This window comes from Canis lupus, chromosome 30 (assembly GCF_011100685.1).
Source record: "Canis lupus familiaris isolate Mischka breed German Shepherd chromosome 30, alternate assembly UU_Cfam_GSD_1.0, whole genome shotgun sequence".
Lineage (NCBI taxonomy): Eukaryota > Metazoa > Chordata > Mammalia > Carnivora > Canidae > Canis > Canis lupus.
Window position 1 is genome coordinate 14,676,646 of NC_049251.1, and position 17,609 is coordinate 14,694,254.

Consider the following 17,609-nt stretch of genomic DNA (forward strand, 5'->3'; position numbering starts at 1 on the left):
AGAACAAACAAGGCACTAGTAATGTGTTCAATCAAATTTATTAATCAGTAGAAAAACATGTATTCCATTTAAAGTTAACCCACAAATAGCTCTTGGTCAAATTTATGAAAACCAGAGTAGGTTTTGAAACACAATTTTTCTTAAAATTCCTTTTTCTCTAAGCAAAATGCAAAAGATAACAATATTTAACTACATACAATTCCAGTATTATGCTAAGCATGTACTCAAAGTTACAGTGTAATGGAAACAGTAAATTGTCATTTTACAGGTCTCAACGCTATCATGTTGGCCCCTATTCAGAGACTGTGCAGCATATGCAATTAGTGTAGCTGCAGTTCTTGGCATAATATTCGACAACCAAGTTTACTGGTAAGCTTGAAATAACCGTTACTCTTATGTAAAACACAATTACAGAGAGGATTTTATGAGATTCCAATGGTTTAGCAATGTTCTTCAGAAATGTTATTTCAGTCACTTCTCAATTACCTGCCACTTCTAGAACATTTTTTCATATGCCTCTGAGCTAACTTCCTCATCACAGTTGCCAGTTGGGTTTTTCCCTTCTTTGAAATTTCTTTAGTCATGTCAGTTTCCTTGTCTCACTAATCACTGGATATTACCAATCTTCCTTCACCCCACTGCCTGTTCAGAAAGTCTTCCCTTTGTCCACTCAAGCCCCATCAGTTGGGTCTTTCATCTATTGGGTTGTTTACTTTGCCTTTGTTAGAAGTGCTCATGGTCACAGGATTGGAGAGAAATTAGGGAGGAAGTAAATTTTAAAATCTAGATTCTTCCAACTTTCTAGTGTTCATTTAACAAGAGGAAGTACAGCCTTCTTCCTCTGAGAATTAACAATATTTAGGTATTAACAACTGTTTGCTTTCTTTGTAACCTCCCAGTATCTTGCCGTTTCAAGAAACTGAAACAGAGATTGACTCAGTGGGTAGCTAGTAACTTCTTCAACTAGTAAGAACCAGGTATCTACTAGGCGTTAAAACACTATGCTAGGAATCATAAAAGAGGGAGAAAAATGTACAATGCACAGCCACAGAGGCTGTGCACTGCACAATGCCAGAGGATACCAGAAAAATAGAAAACAATGTAAATGGCACCCTTCTGGAGAACTACAACTTAGCAACCCTGCATAATACCTGCTGACTAGAAACTTAAAATCTAGCAGGGAGAACAATTTCTAAATGAATCATCCTAAAATCTGGTCTGTCTTCTGAAGAAAGACCAATGGATATAGCAAGGATCCTTCTGAGACTCAGCAGTTGTCTCTATAGAGACAATGACTATGAGAGTATCCAAGCTTATACTCCCTCCATTAGGGAAATCAAGAACTCTGTGCTTTCAGCTGTAGCAGAAATTCACTGGTTATAAAATAAAAGGTAAATGACAGGTTCAAATGTAATGGTATTAGCTAATCTTAACTCTTTAGGAAACCAGGGTACAGGGCAACAGTTCTCAGTGCCTAAGGTACAATTTTATTTTAAAGACTATCCTCGTTTCCTTGTATAAATATAAGCCAAATTCAGTTATGTCAAAATTAAAAAAAAAAAAAACTCAGTAAATCGAGAAGTCCCAAAGCCTCATATATTCTGAATATTTTACATAAAATTCTTATACCAGATTTGAATAGACACAGCTGAAATGAACTAACATTCTTTTATAATCACTATACATTTTGGGGGATGTTTGCTGCCAATGAACTGAGATGAAGAAAGCCCATCATTATTCATTAACTTTTATTCTGAAAATCCACAATTATTATTTTCAAAGCATTTTTTATGCCTATCATTGAAAGAATCTCTAAATAAAGATGAGTTTATAATTCTTGGTTTTAGTTGAAATATAGAAAGGATTGTCAAGCCTTCATCAATAAATTTCTAATAATGCTGTAGCCAAGTTTGGACAAATCTTAGAAAACCAAAATATATCTAGAAATATTCTTTGCTTGTTCTATTGCTATGCCAGAAAATTATTAAGCAGGTACTGCTCAAAAGCTATTAATTCTTTAAAAAAAAAAAAACTTTTGTTTTTAATTTTAAAACAAAGTTTTCTAATTTATAGGTATGAAGGAACTTTACTGCTTTTGATATATGGATTATATGTTTTGGTGCTGTGTTTTGACATTAAAATTAACCAATATATTATAAAGAAATTCAGTCCTTGCTGCACCTGTCTTGCTGAAGCTATGGAGGAGAGAAGTGAACAACAGCCACTGATGGGATGGGAAGATGAGGGTGAGCCATTCATCCGTCGGCAATCAAGAACTGACAGTGGGATATTTTATGAAGAGTCTGGCTACTCTCAGCTTCCTTTAAGTTTACATGATCTAAGTCAGGTTTCTGAAGGTAATAAGCCCATCATGCCCACTAGTAAGTCTATTCACTAGAAAAACTTAAGAATCTCATTTCAATTCAGCAATTACTACACACGCTTATTATGTAAAACATACCGTGGAGATTCAGAAGTGAAGAAGAGGTGGTCCTATCCTTAAGAAACTTCCAATGCTGTACAGAAAAAAGAAAATAGCTAACATATGAAGGTTTAAGTAAAGAGAAAAGTGTAACTGTAGCTCCTAAATGGGACAGATTGTATAAAATCTGATGGCTACACAGGCATGATTATCACAGAAAAGGGAACATTTAAACTGAGCCTTGTAGAATAGATCAGATTTTAGCTGATGACTTGATTTATGACCAATAAGTAACAGCTACGAAGTTTATTATGTAAACTATCATGTAGAAGGGGTAGAAGGGTAAAGTATGTTCTGTAAATTAATGCCAAGGAATTAATATATGAGCAAAAGGCCTATTCATGTACTAGCATACCTGGAGCACAGAATGTACACAATAAGGAAGCAGGGAAAAGGTAGATAGGAAAGAATAGGACAGAAGAGTCTTAAATGCTAGTACACAAGTCTTTGCAGGCTTATGAAGCAGGAGAATTAGAGGATAAAAGAAATGGAAGTCTGTAAGAGGCTACTAAAATAGCTGATGTGTTTGGTAGACGCCTAGATAAAGGAAAGTAGGAATAAAAAAGACAATGCAAAGGAAGTATCAACCAAGACGAGGCAATAGAAGGACCAGAAAAGGTCAGGAAAGGGAAAAGAGAAAATTCTGAGGCTTTATGATTGATTGAGAAAATGGGAACATCACTTACAAAAACTCGGAATTTAAGAAAAAGGGATGGTATGGGAAAAAAGAAACATTTGAGTTTTAAGTATGTCATTTGAAGCAGTAGCAAAACATTTAGATATCTAGTAGAAGTCAAATTCATCTATGGCCAGAAATAGAAATTTATAGGTTAGCTTCTTACAAAGTGGTTGTATGAAACAGATTCTAAATTTACCTAAGTACATTAGGAAGGGAAGTTACTCTAATTTACCACCTAAAAAAATTAAAACAAAACTTCTTCCCTTCTTACAAAAATTATACTTTTTAGCCTTTCAAGTGGTACATATTGCTAAGTTGAATTTTATAACAAGAAATTCAAAAGGACCATTCTAAATTTTTTCATTACACTGAGATTATATCTAAAATTTACTTGGTGGCCCATTGGCTGAGGCTTGGCAAATTTTTTTATGAGTTATTTTACTAGTATTAGTTGTAATATAATTTGATCCAATATATGGGTACATTATTTTGTAAATGCCATGCAAATTTTAAATGATTTTAAAGTGAATGCTTATTTTTATCGAATGTATTATTGTCTTCCACTAACTTAATAAAACGTACTGAATAAGGAACATACTCAAAGTTTTAGAAGTTATATTGTAGGTTTCATGCTAGTTGCTATTTTCTTAAAGGTTCTTCATAAGAACTGTAGTGAGTTCCAAATTTAGTAAACTAATGTTAAGAGAGAAATATGAAGCAAGCCTCCAAAATTCACTTACAATGAAAATTAGAATGGAATATTCAACTTAAGAAAAAGATTATGCCATAATTATTTTATATGTCCTAAGTATGTATGCATTATCTTATACATAGGGCAGGCTAGAAACATCAATACTGAGGAAGAAAGACAAGTATAATAGTTATAATAGGTAGAAGTCAGGTTAATACCATAAAGCAAAAAAAGTTACTAAAAATTACCATCCACACTGTAGAAAACCAAAAGAAAGTCCAACCAGTACTTCATAAACATTACGTCCAATATATTTAGTGGATGACCCAAGATTTTCATGGATTTAAGGCCCCAAAACAAGAAATGCTGAGTATAACATTTTATACTGTCTGCCCTAAAGTCTCAATTAGTTTCTTTTTGCCAGCAATATCAGTAATGAGGTATTCAAATGTTTTAAATAGCCTCTTAAAAACTGATACAGCTAATTTATTTCAATATAGCTTTCTAAATGGACATTTCCAACTTAATTGGCCATTTGAGAAAACTCAGAATCATTTATTTTTTTCCTCAACAGATCCACCAAGTGTTTTCAACATGCCTGAAGCAGACTTAAAAAGAATTTTTTGGGTACTATCCCTTCCTATTATTACCTTACTTTTCCTAACCACACCAGATTGTAGAAGAAAATTTTGGAAAAATTATTTTATGATAACCTTTTTCATGTCAGCACTGTGGATATCTGCATTTACATATATCTTGGTTTGGATGGTCACAATAACTGGTATGTATCTTTAGTACAAGATCACAATTTATAAAGAAAATAATCAGTTTTATAGAAGAAGAAACTGCATATATTCACTAAAAGTAATCTAGTTACAGAGGAAATTTCTATTTCAGCAAAGACTAAAGATATAAAAAGATAAAATATTAATATACCAACAAGATCAATTCAGGGTTTTTAAGTTGCATATTACATATCAACTATATTCTCAGTATTGTATAGGCCAGAGTTAAAGGCCACGGATCTTCTTATAAATGAAATTAAATACACAGGATATCTCCCTATTACACTAATAATTAAATCACACTGTATGAGGTTCACAATATACTCTTTATACTGAATTCCATTCCATAATGAAACATATAGCAAGGAGCCAGCATTTTGAGATAACAATGTGAGCTCACTGTTTAACTGGATTGCATTTCATTTTGCTTTTTAATAAGGACATATAAACAAACTATGAAATGGGTGAAAAGGGCATAAAATAAAATTTAAATTTAGGTTCTACTATCTTCATGATTAAAAATTAAATCTTACTGCTTGGCCATAATCAGCTCTAGTCCCACAGAATTCCAAGGAAAAAAACTGAATATAAACATAGGGGAAAAAAAATTAAAACTTCTCCCAAAAAGGTTAACTTGGACATATCAGAGGTGACCCAACTATCGCCTGTGTACCCAAACAACCAAGTCTCCTGTTTTTGCTAGTGAAGTTTTACTGAACATAATCAAACCCATTCATTTAATTCATTTATACATTATCTATGGATGCTTTCACACTACAGTGGCAGAGGTGAATATCTGCAACAGAAACCATATAGCCTGCATAGCCTAAAGTAAGTACTACATGGCCCTTTACAAAAAAAAGCCTGCAGATCTCTGACTTTTCCCAAGTTAATATATGACTTAGAATAGCATGCTAGCAAAATATCAGAGTATTTCTTATTTTTAATGAGAAAGATGAAAGAGTCCAATTAGCTTGCATATTAAATCTCTCCAAATTTTCTCAGCCAGATATTTGACAATAGGAAATCAGTTAAAGAGCAAAATCAAGCAATATTATAGAACAGCCCCTAAGATGATAAATACTAGTGTTACTTATGTACATATGAACTCTGGCAAACGGGTAACAAAAATTAACAACCATTATTACAATTCCAATATCAATATATAAAGCATGCAATAAACAGCTACTTAAAAAAGATTCTAAAGTAGTTTTCAATCGCAACATTAAAACAGTAGTTACATGTACTTTTAACTTCCCTGATTATGTCCCAGAATGAACACATTTCTGTCAAATGTTGAACTTGATACCAAATTTAACAGAATTAATAAATTGGGACCATAATGTTAGGAAGACTCAAGTAGAACCCTATTTTTGTTTTCCTTTTTTAAGGTAGGATCATCAAAGTAGGACTTAAAAAACATGTACCATCTTAACATTTACAGGTTAAAAATAGCTAAAAACAATTTACTTAATCCTGATCACATTAAGAGTTTGAAAAGGACCGATCTTATTAGCATATATTAAGCAACAGCCTTGATAACAGTGAACATCCAAACCTTCTGTAAGCATACCGGGGTAGAAGAATTACTCCTTAGTAGAATTCTATTAAATATCTTTAGCGGTCATTAAAAATTAATGCTACCTGGGTTTTTCAATTTACCAATCTTATTCAAATATTTTGCTAGGTAAAGTCTAAGTACATATTAGTTGTGAAATCTAAATGTGCCTGTTTTCTTTTTGTTGAGAAAGGAAATATCTGAAATAAGATCTGCAACTTGTAGTATCTCTGTTTATTACAGGGGAAACTTTAGAAATTCCAGATACAGTAATGGGCCTTACTTTATTAGCAGCAGGAACAAGCCTGCCAGACACAATTACAAGTGTGCTGGTTGCAAGAAAAGGTAAGAACTAGGCCCCTCAAGCTGCAATGCCCATTCTTCAAGACTGGCTATTCTGAAATACACTGAGCAAAGGTACCTTTAAAGATATTTATTTCCTCAGTTAACATACTTTTAAGAAAAAAAAAAAAAGAGTGACTCAAAAGGAAGGATTTACTATTTAATATCAGAGTAATTTCACTAAATCTAATCCCCCAAATAATATTTATCTGAAATGTGCATTAAATCATAATTAACCATATTAAATTAGAATGAAAAGCAACAAGTAATCTATAGACCTTATTAAAAAATGGTTTAATAAATAAAGATAATTATTATTAAATAAATGTTAAGACTTTAAATACTAACCCCCCAAATTAAAAAATACAAATTCAGTAAGACTTTTGTTCTAATATAACAATTTTCCAAAACCAACAAACAAAAAAATTTTCCAGTGTTTTTTTATGAAGCTTATTAACAAAATACAGTATTGGTGTGCACATTTTAACAACATGTTTTTTCTGCAGGCAAAGGAGATATGGCTATGTCTAACATCGTGGGATCCAACGTGTTTGATATGCTGTGCCTAGGTGTTCCATGGTTTATTAAAACTGCATTTATAAATGCATCAGCTCCTGTAGAAGTGAACAGCAGAGGACTAACTTACATAACCATCTCTCTCAACATATCAATTATTTTTCTTTTTTCAGCAGTTCACTTCAATGGCTGGAAATTAGATAGAAAGTTAGGAGTAGTCTGTCTGTTATTATACCTGGGGATTGCCACATTATCAGTTCTATATGAACTTGGAGTCCTTGGAAATAATAAAATAAGAGGCTGTGGAGGGTAATATTAATAGTGTTATGTGGAAAATGTGAATGATGGGAGAGGGAAGAGAAGGAAAACTCCACTTCTTCATTTAAGTCAAATAAAAAAGATCCTGAACTTTCGAATCTAAAACTTACTTACAGTAATTCTTTATCGCCAAAGAAAAGTAATTTAAAACCAACCCAAATCACATCCTAATTTGCCTGAGCCCTTTCTTTTCAAGAACAATTACATATATAAAACGGAAGTTTTGAAAAAATCACCTATGTTTTACCTTACAATAAGTTGATAAAAGCTGAGGAAACTTGAACAAACAAATCCCACTATGTAGTAAAGTAACAAGAAGAAAAATGGCTTATTTCATTAAAAACAGTATAACCATTCATTTGAACTGAATGACCGACTTGCTGTCTTTAAAAACCCAAACTTGAGATTAACAAAAATCACAGTATATTTCACACTATACTGTTAAAAGCTGGTGGGAGATTTAAAAGTTCATTTTTACAGCTTTTGTAAGCATACAGTATTACTAAAAAAATGACTTTTTACTAGGAGATTCAGCAAAACAGATGTAAGAATGTTCCGTGGTTTGAAATTATGCATTACGATCCAGGCGAACGTCAATTTCTCTGCCACTGATTTTTATGCCATTCATTATTCTGCAGGCTTTTTCAGCTGATTCTGGGGAGTCAAATCTGACCGTTCCACAACCTTTTGACTTTCCATTCTCCATTTTTATTTCTGCAAACATTACATGACCTGTAAAAGAAAAATTATAGAATTACTAGTCAGTTTCATTTCACTTCACAGGTCTGAAATTCCTTATAGCCAATGAAATGGTAAATAACTAAAAACATTAATGATTTAAAAATAATACATCATATAAACATTATTCTCATCATTATATTCTGACTATAATGCAATTCATAGACACTAATATAAACATGTTAAAATATGCAAAATAGGAATCAAAATAACTTGCTGAGGATTTACTATTTTATTAAAATAGAAAATTTAAAAATTTATTTCTTATATTTAATTCTTAGTTTCCAGGGATGTTTGGGTGGCTTAGTCAGTTAAGCGTCTGCCTTTGGCTCAGGTCATGCTCCCTCAGGAGTCCTGGGACTGAGCCCCACTCAGGCTCCCTTCTGGGAGTCTGCTTCTCCCCACTCCCTCTGCCCTTCCCTCAGCTTGTAAGTATTCTCTCTCAAATGAATAAAGTCTTTAAAAAGTTTTTTAGTTTCTGAAGTAAATTTTATAGCAGTAAGGCAAACTAGCACAAAATGCCACCAAGTCAATGTGCCCAATAACAAACTTACAAATTTAAACAAAATTAGTTTTAGAAAAAATTGTCGCTTTTTGCCCAATCCCCCTAATCTCTCCTTTCCCTTTTATCCCCCTTTTCATTCCTTCATCACTGCAAATAGTACCAACTGCTCAGAATTTTAATTTTTACCAGGCAACAAAGGGTCCCACTAACTCTGCTTATCAGTGCCAAACTCATTTATTTATTCAATATCACAATTTGAACTCCAGTGTAAGAGTAGCGCCAAATGGGTTATGGAAATTGGCATGGAAGAGATATCATAGATTTAAAACAATAAAAGTAAAAACAGTGATAAGAACACTCAGATGAAAGAACCTCAGAGAAGCTTCAAGGAGGAAGAAGAAAATCAGACAATTATTCCATATACAGTTAATATCATTGCTGACTCTAGAGACTAGTTTTTGAGTAAATTAGTTACCACTTATCAAGTTATAAAACGTCCATAAAAACCCACCATCCAAACTAGAAACTGTAGAGAGTTAAATGGAAAGTTATTAGTAATTATACATAAATAACAGCTGCGAAGGGAAACTATCCCCAGGCAAACTGGGATGTATTCTCACCAGATCCATACAGATTTAGGTGAGTTGTGTGCCTACCTACCATAATATTTCCTTTCCCTTGAATATTATATAGTTGCCAAACCACTCTGGGCTAATTTTAGTCTGGCAACAAATTTAAAAGGCAAGCACACTTAGTTCTATAAAGGGACTAAAAAAGAAGGGGGGGACAATAAAAGCAAAGAGTTTATAAAAAAATCCCATAATCTCTTTTCCAGGTGATAGGATCAGTTCTAATCTCAATGCATAAGTAGAAAAATTTGTTTTCTGTTTAAGTCTTGAACTGAATGCTTTCTTATTTACAACTTGGGACTACTCTTCTATTTTTGTCTTTTCATCCATTTCGCATCCTACCATTACTGCATTTTTTTAAACCAACTGGTAGTCAACTACTTACCCACTCAATACAATTACATGGTCTAAGTTAATAAATATCATAGTGAGCCAAACCCATGATTTTATACCCAGGCAGCCTTTAACTGTTTCTAAAAGTCATAAAACAGACTAGTTCCCAGAAAAAAAATTTTATTATCATGATTAAAGTAGATTCAAATATATAACCTACAATTGGTTAAAACAAAACAAAAAACACAGAAATCACATTTTCTAATGAACAACATAAAATGAAACTTTCGCATTTTCTAATAAACAACGTAAAATGAAACTTTAAAAAGCAAGCTATAAAGACAGACACAGAGCAATTTCCAGAGTCCTAATATCTTGAATGCTGGGACCTGAAAAAAACAAGTTTAATTAAAGACGCATACCTTCATAAATGGCAGCACTGCACAATGATTCCGAAGGATACTGTGGAAAATTTTCAAGGGCTTTTAAGATTACAGTTTCTTCCTTATTCTACTTTTACTTTTACCTTTTATAAAAACTTAGGGCTTTACTTAACATAAGCATCCCATCATCGGTTTATTAGCAATAATAGTAAGGTTCACTCAAGCAAGAAATCTTCAAAACTTCAAAGGAAAATATGTAATTATCTCATGCAAAATCTATCTCAATCTTTCAAGACAAGCCTCTTTTTTTTTCTCTTAAATTGTCTCTCTCAGTTTAGAAACCAACATCCAGACCTTCAAATTCATGAACTCATAATGATCTCATGGCTTTTCAATCTGACGAGGTCTCTTGACCAAGATGCTTCAACATGCTTACAGTTTGGACACTAAGGCTATTGAAAGTGGTCTATAGATATCCATGTTTCATGGTTAGACTGTCCAAAAACCCCTACTTGGCAGAACAGAACCAGCAAGAGCTACAGGTTTTCTAAGTTTCTTCTTAATACCATAAAAACACTAATTGAGATAATTTGCTTTTCTAAAGATAAATAATTCAGGAGAAAAAAATGTAGTTTCAAACAATTAAAATCAGACCTCTGGCTATTTTCACATGCTCTTGAGGACTTTCTTGAGTGACTTAAATATCTACCAATCTTGTATGATTCCAACAAAAACAAAAACAGAACTGCTATTTTAACAGCAGTACAGGACAAAATAGTATGCAATGAGAAATCAGTACCACAGAATAATCAAGCATCTTGCTGTTATAGTTAACACTGCCGTACTTTTTATACAAATAACCTATCCTGCCAAAAGAAAACTTTTCACTTTATTTAATCCAGCCTATTAACATCCTGTGATATGTTTTGGGAAATGCTGATATAAAAGCACATCTAAAAATACGCCAAATTAAAGCACAGATAAATAAATAGTTCAGTAAAATGTACTACCAAATGAAGTTGTAACATAACCACAAGAAATAAAAGCAAAATCAGATATTCTACAAGTAGCCATAATTATGATATAAAGGACAAAAAAACAATGCTTTAGTGTTTCTTTACCAACAAAAAAAAAGTAATTCTATCAATGAATACTCTTTGTATATTATTTTTACTGTTACTGCATTATCTTTACTATTAAATTATTCCATAGTTAAAGTCCACCAGTCATGGAGCACCTGGGTGGCTCAATGGTTGAGCATCTGCCTTTGGCTCAGGTCATGATCCTGGGATCCTGGGATGGAGTGCCACGCTGGGCTCCCCGCAAGGAGCCTGCTTGTCCCTCTGCCTATGTCTCTGCTTCTATGTGTCTCTCATGAATAAATAAATAAAATCTTAAAAAAAAAAAAAAAGTCCACTAGTTATGCTTAAAGCACCATGTGCTTTGGTAAATAAAATCTACTATAAGTCTCTACTTTCTATCTGGTTCAAGTACACTGGTCTAGAAAACTCCGTAACAGAAATATGTGAAACAAAGTTGTATTTGTTTCCATAGTTTATAGGAGGAATAATTAAATAAGCCTTTTTTTACACTGTGGTTCTAATATGTTATGGTCCTGCATCACACTGAACCGGAAGGTCAGAATACAGTTAAAGTGGACAGTAAATATGGGAGCAAGTTTGAAAGACTATGTCTATTTGACCCCATTAGCACAACTTAAACTAATGTGGGGTCTGACTCTGAATCGGTCAGTTATACTTATACCCATAAGTATACTTATTTATACTTAGATTTCTTAAAAATGCATGTCACTGATGAATTACATAGGGTAGGATAAAAAGAGATCTATGTTTACCACAGTCACTTATTTCTTATCTTGTTATACATTTGGGGATATTTGAACACATTTTCCCCTAGGGCTGAGGAAATGTACTGAATGTAGTATAACCTAAAATACATTTTTTTAGCTTCAGTATTTGCCCTTTCAAGGGCAGTTAACCACTGCAGATGGTCCCAACTTATGATGGTTTGACTTATAATTTTTTGACATTGCTGGTACAAAAGCAATACACAGTAGAAACTGTACTTTGAATTCTGATCTTTTCCCAAGCTAGTGATATGTGTCTGGTATGATATTCCTGATACTGGGCAGAAGGCACTGAACAGCAACTCCCAGTAAGCCAGGCAATCACAAGGATAAACAATCCACGTCCTTATAACCATTCTGTACCCACACAACCATTCAATGTCTCACTTTCGATATTTAATCAATTACGTGGGATATTCAACACCTTATTATAAAATAAGCTTTGTGTTAGAGGATTTCGCCCAATTGTAGGCTAATGTTAAGTATTCTGAGCATTCTTAGGGTGGGCTAGGTGAGGTTATGATGCTCAGTAGGTTAAGTGTAACGCCATCCTAAGTCGAGGAAGATCTATATAGATACTTAACAACCAGGGGGTTGTTAATCGGCCATTTATAGGCAGATATTGTCCAGGGAAGAAGTCTGGAGTACCACTAGACTCTTACCAAGCAGCAACTAAAGTATATACTTACTCACTTTGGGCTCAAGGGGGGGAAAAAAAAAATCATCAAAAACCTGCCTTTTACTGCGAAAGAGGTCATTACTGACTTGCAGCAGCTTCACATACTAACAAAGAATAAACTTTCTAAGATTTAAAAATAAAGAGATGTGGCAGAAAGAAGGATCATTTAGTTCATACAAGCCAGATAATTTCCATAGATGTCAATAGCTAGACACTTAATTCTATGTTACCGTAACTTATTTTCCTTCCAATCATTGTAGCAAGGTTAAAAACAGGAAGATTGTAGGGAATTATTTAAATATGGTATTACTTTAATATAAACCTAAAAGTCAGAAGCTTTTACAACAGAATTGAGAAGAAAAACAAAAATCATTACTCTCATACTATTGACTGATCAAATAAAGGACATAGGAAGAACGCTAAAATAACAAAGAATAATAACCATTTTATCAGCTAAAACGCTGTACACATTTTTTAAATGTGTATTTGGATACTATCTTTTTTCTTTCAGAAAATGTTTTTGAATTTCTCATGTCCTTCTATCAAAACAATGCCACTCCACTAATAAGCCCACCAAAAGACTTGAAGTTTGCTGCAAGCCTTGTTCATGTCTGACCTCAAAAAAGAGATATGCCTACAAATGATAAAGTCAACTCAATATTGGTCACATTTTCATTAGTGTCATTGTTTCCCCATTTTATTTGTCTCAGTTCTACTGATCAAAATAATCTCACATATTTCATTTGGAGATTTTTTTTTTTTACTGAAACTATAACAGAGATCATCTATACCTGCTGCCACTGCTCCTCATTTGACCTATTTTACTAAGGCCCTAATATGTTCATTCCTCTCCAGTCTATGTGATTCGTAGCCAGATGTGCTTACCAATTCTGATATTCCTACTCATACAAATTTTACCAACACTGCAAAACAATGTTACAATCCTGCTTTCTCTTAGTGGTACCTATTTAACAGTTAACCCATTTTCAACAACTTTTTTACAATAAAAAAATAAAAAAATGTTGTTTCTCTTCTTTAAATAAAATGCAAATGAAATACAAAAAAAAAAAAGACTATCAACAAAAGGAGTCAAAGGAACATCCTAGACAGACTCACAAAAAATTTGTAGATTTATTCAATAAATAACTGAATAAACGAATGAAGATCTACTCAGAATGCTTAACTCACTCTAAACATCTAATAAAGTCTTACTATATGTACCAAGGCAATGAAAAATGTTAGAATAAAAAGATGACAGTTCTTGCATTAAGAGCCTCCATCTAGCAGGGAAGAAAACATGTGAGCAGATTATTACCACAAAGTTGGGTATAAAGTACTCTGAGAACACAGCAGATGACAGCTACATGATCACTTTGATCACACTAATTCTCTCATCATTAAGAAAAAGGGCCTCTTTCAAAGTAATAAAACCACCTAATCTTCTACAGGCCTAATGAACACAGTAAGGTTGTACAGACAGTATCACCACAGCCAAGAATAGTTTATAAAAGGGCTAGAAGGGCCACCAGAATGTACCTGTCTAAGGAATTCCAGCCAGTGGACTCTATGCTATCAGCTAAGTTTCCTGTGTCGTATAGGCAACAAAGTGTGCAGAATGGGTCTCATCTATTAACTCCACATCATTTGGAGGCCAGCATTTTGGGATCATGTTGACAATGCACTGCACTACATTACAAACAAGGAAATAAATATACCCTTCATTATTATTTCCCACAGAAAAAAAAATATTTTTAAATACAAGCAATGATGATATATTAACTTTTAAAAATAAGGTAATAAAACAAGCGTTTTCTTTATCCACAGAAGACAATGGCAGGCAGGCTCTATTCTGAATCTTGTTATTTAGTAGTAAATTTGCACTAATGTCAGAGGTTAGCAGAATAATTGATTTGAAGTGGAATTAGACCTGTCATACTATCCAGGAAAAAACATCTGGACAGGTAAGGTCTGTTTTTAAACAGTGTTTAAAAAGTCTAAAATCAATTTTTCCTCCATAATCAATATTAACATGTCTGCAGTCATTAGCATACTTACCACACTGACTGAATTTCTCTTTTAGTTTCTGCCAAGTCAAGTCAAAAGGCAGCTAGAATGAAAAAATGTATTAGTAACAGATATACAAAGAAAAAAATAATTTTAAGCATCCTTTACATTTAGTTGCTTACATTTCTGACAAATATCTGGTTGCCTTTGGAGCCTATTCTGTCTCTTATTCCGCTTCCCATTGGACCAGATAGGAATCCTCGCTCCATATCGATGCTCCTTTCCAGTATAGCTCCTATACCTGGTCCCATTCTATCAAAGCTGGAGCTCATCCGGTCCAGTCCCATCCCCATTCCTCCAGTCACACTGTTCATGCCACCCATGCCACCACCTAGAGTTCAGGAAGGGAAGGGGAGGATTTGGGAATTTGGGTGTTTTTTAAAAAAAAAAAAAAAAAACAGAAGAATAAGGAGAAAGAAGAGGAGGAGGAGGAGGAATCATTTTTGAGAAAGAAGAGAAAAATTAATTCATTTCTATAAGTAGATAATAAACATAAAATTATTTTCATATACACAATAGAACTATCTTCCAAGAAGCAGAATTTGATATACATTTAGTTGACTGTTAATCACTAACCAAATCTGTTCATTCTAGCCACTACATGAATACATCATATATACTTCTATAAATTAAATTCTGATCATAAAATACATAGGATATAAATTCCCTACCAATTATTTGATCCATTAATGTTACACTAGTTTCTATCATTTTTATCTAATAAAACCAGGTTTAATAAATGCTAGAACAAAGATATATGAAGTGAATTCAAATTATTATAACTCCAACACATTAACTGTTAGTCTCATCATACTCTCTTACATAATATTCTTTTTACCTCAGTATCTTCCATTTCACATGTAATTTAGCTTCTCAATGACCACAGAAAAACCTAACTTTTAATCTCAATATTATATAGAACTTAAGGAGATAGCAAAAAAATGGAATCACACCCCTTTGGCCAGAGCTTGAAATTTAATTCACAGCTCATACCCAATTCATTCTTATGCACTAAGTCCCCTTTAATTAATTCCAATCCTATTCATTCTCAAAACTTATCCTTTTTTCTTGTACTAATATCCCCACACACAGAAATTATAAAAATTAACATCACCTTTAAATCGACTTTCTATGAACAACAAATATAAAGTTAGGGAAACAGAAGTATAAACCCTGAGGTGAAAAGAGAAAGTAGGGAAGTTAAGATTAATGGGAAAATTACCTCACGGCTGAGAAAATGATGAAAGGGAATGAGAAGCAAGGTACAATGCAAGTAAATATCTTTAGCTGACAGGATTTTAGAAAAGTCCAAGTAGGTTCTATTTCCTATTTGCGAGATTTCAATTAAAGGAAGTCAGTAGAGTATGGAGAGCTCAAAGACACATGGCTTAATAAGCAACAGAGATCAAAAACTGAGCCATGTCTTTAAGAATTAATATAAGGCCTCAAATGTGGTAGCAGAAACACATGGAAGAAATGGGCATTCCCCAATGTTGCAACTACTCTTGATTCTGTCACAGGAAAGGTTCTTAAGAGAAAAAGAAAGAAGCATCTCTTTCAACCTCAGCCCTCAACCTCAGGAGCTCTCTACAGGTGGTTATAACTGGGGTGATTCACATTCATCTACCAAAAGACACAAGTGGTTTACAGATGAAATAAGCTAGTCACCAACAGCAATTGTAGACAACAGGCAAGGAAACAAAGTTGGTGCTAAAGCAAAAGTTGCTCCTGACATGATCAGAGAAATCCCCAGATTCCTTAGTTGGAATGGAGCTTCTTGGATTACCTGACAGTTAACACATACTCTGGCGTTAGTTTATAAATGTCAAAGAAGTAAAATTCCAAGTTGGTTTAGAAATTTCAAACAGTGATCAAACAGAAAAGCTCAACAACTATCAAAATTTCTCTAAATTATGACAAGACATTAACACATAAAAACAAAGTATTACTATACTACAATAACTACTCTTGCAAAGTCTTTTGCAAGCACTCAAATATTACTGAATAAATTCTAGTAAAATTTAAACCTACTTATTCCAGATCCTACTGGACCCATGTTAGAAGCTCCTATTCTTCCTGCAATCATTGCACTGCCTAAACAAGGATGGAAAGATAATATACTAATTAATTTGAATAATCATATTTTAAAATTCCACGGTACTATGCTCTCAGATGTACAGTAACCAAAAAATATAAGTCGTCTAGAAATAGGAGTCAAATACATAATATACTGGAAAAAGAGAGTACATTAAAATTCCTAAAGTGTTTTTTCATCAAGTTATAAATTATGTGAAACATTATAAATTTCCAATTGTTCACAAAAAAAGGAAACAGACTTTGAAAAATATGACCTGCAGAAAGAAAAGGAAAAATATGCAGCCAGCCCTACCAAGTCTACCAAAGGAATCTCCAAAGCCTCGATTTATTCCAATATCACCACGTCCAAAATCTCTCTCCATGCTACTAGTCATCGCACCACGGTACAGCTCTGAAAAGATTATGCAACAAATTAACTCTTTTTCAAGTACATCAGTTACATGGTATTCCACTTAGGAATATTTTGAAACTAAACTGAAGAGACAGCAAAAGTCACAAAAACAAAAGTCTGTGATTCACCAACTTACCTCATTCGGCATATACTATCCCCAGTCCCATCATTCCTGTCCCTATTCCCTATGCCCATATGCCCTTTAAAGACATCTACAGTACACATTCCTACATTCACCTACCTCCCATTCGGCCAACTCCTCCAAATCCTCCCATGCTATTCATTGCTTCCAGACCACCAAACCCAATTCCTATGGAATAAAGATTAATTTTGAGATTTACCTGTCAGTTATACAGTTGAAAGCTACATTTGGTAAAGATTAAGTCTCACCAGTAAGCTCTTCATCCACCCTACTTTGTCCAGGGGCTTCTCAACACATCAATTTCCATATCCCCTAAGTATGTACCAGGCTCAGTACCTGCCAGTGGTCTTTAGATGTGTGCCAACAATAAACCATGACTTTTTTCCTTGGATTTCTCAACACAGCTTCTA

The 17,609-nt window shown here is 33.5% G+C and overlaps 2 protein-coding genes across 11 annotated transcripts in view; one reads left to right on the forward strand and one right to left on the reverse strand.

Annotated features, from left to right (window-relative positions):
* Window positions 1–7,366, forward strand: part of SLC24A5 (solute carrier family 24 member 5) — a 28,067-nt gene extending 20,701 nt beyond the window's left edge. The window contains exons 4-8 of the mRNA XM_038581106.1: window positions 269–369; window positions 2,074–2,357; window positions 4,427–4,633; window positions 6,439–6,540; window positions 7,044–7,366. Coding sequence (XP_038437034.1) covers window positions 269–369; window positions 2,074–2,357; window positions 4,427–4,633; window positions 6,439–6,540; window positions 7,044–7,366 — 1,017 coding nt within the window. The remainder of the gene's footprint in view (window positions 1–268; window positions 370–2,073; window positions 2,358–4,426; window positions 4,634–6,438; window positions 6,541–7,043) is intronic.
* The window catches only part of MYEF2 (myelin expression factor 2), a 38,382-nt gene continuing 20,792 nt past the window's right edge, over window positions 20–17,609 (reverse strand). For 3 of the 10 annotated variants that reach the window (XM_038580359.1, XM_038580358.1, XM_038580367.1), the window contains 6 exons: window positions 17,299–17,367; window positions 16,959–17,057; window positions 16,601–16,663; window positions 14,692–14,900; window positions 14,561–14,612; window positions 20–8,103 (listed from right to left, as the gene is read on the reverse strand). In XM_038580359.1, the coding sequence (XP_038436287.1) occupies window positions 7,940–8,103; window positions 14,561–14,612; window positions 14,692–14,900; window positions 16,601–16,663; window positions 16,959–17,057; window positions 17,299–17,367 (656 nt within the window). In that variant the 3' untranslated portion in view covers window positions 20–7,939. Of the gene's footprint in view, window positions 8,104–9,998; window positions 10,039–14,041; window positions 14,192–14,560; window positions 14,613–14,691; window positions 14,901–16,600; window positions 16,664–16,958; window positions 17,058–17,298; window positions 17,368–17,609 lie in introns of all 10 variants that reach the window. The other 7 variants (XM_038580362.1, XM_038580361.1, XM_038580366.1 and 4 more) reach the window with 5 other exon arrangements.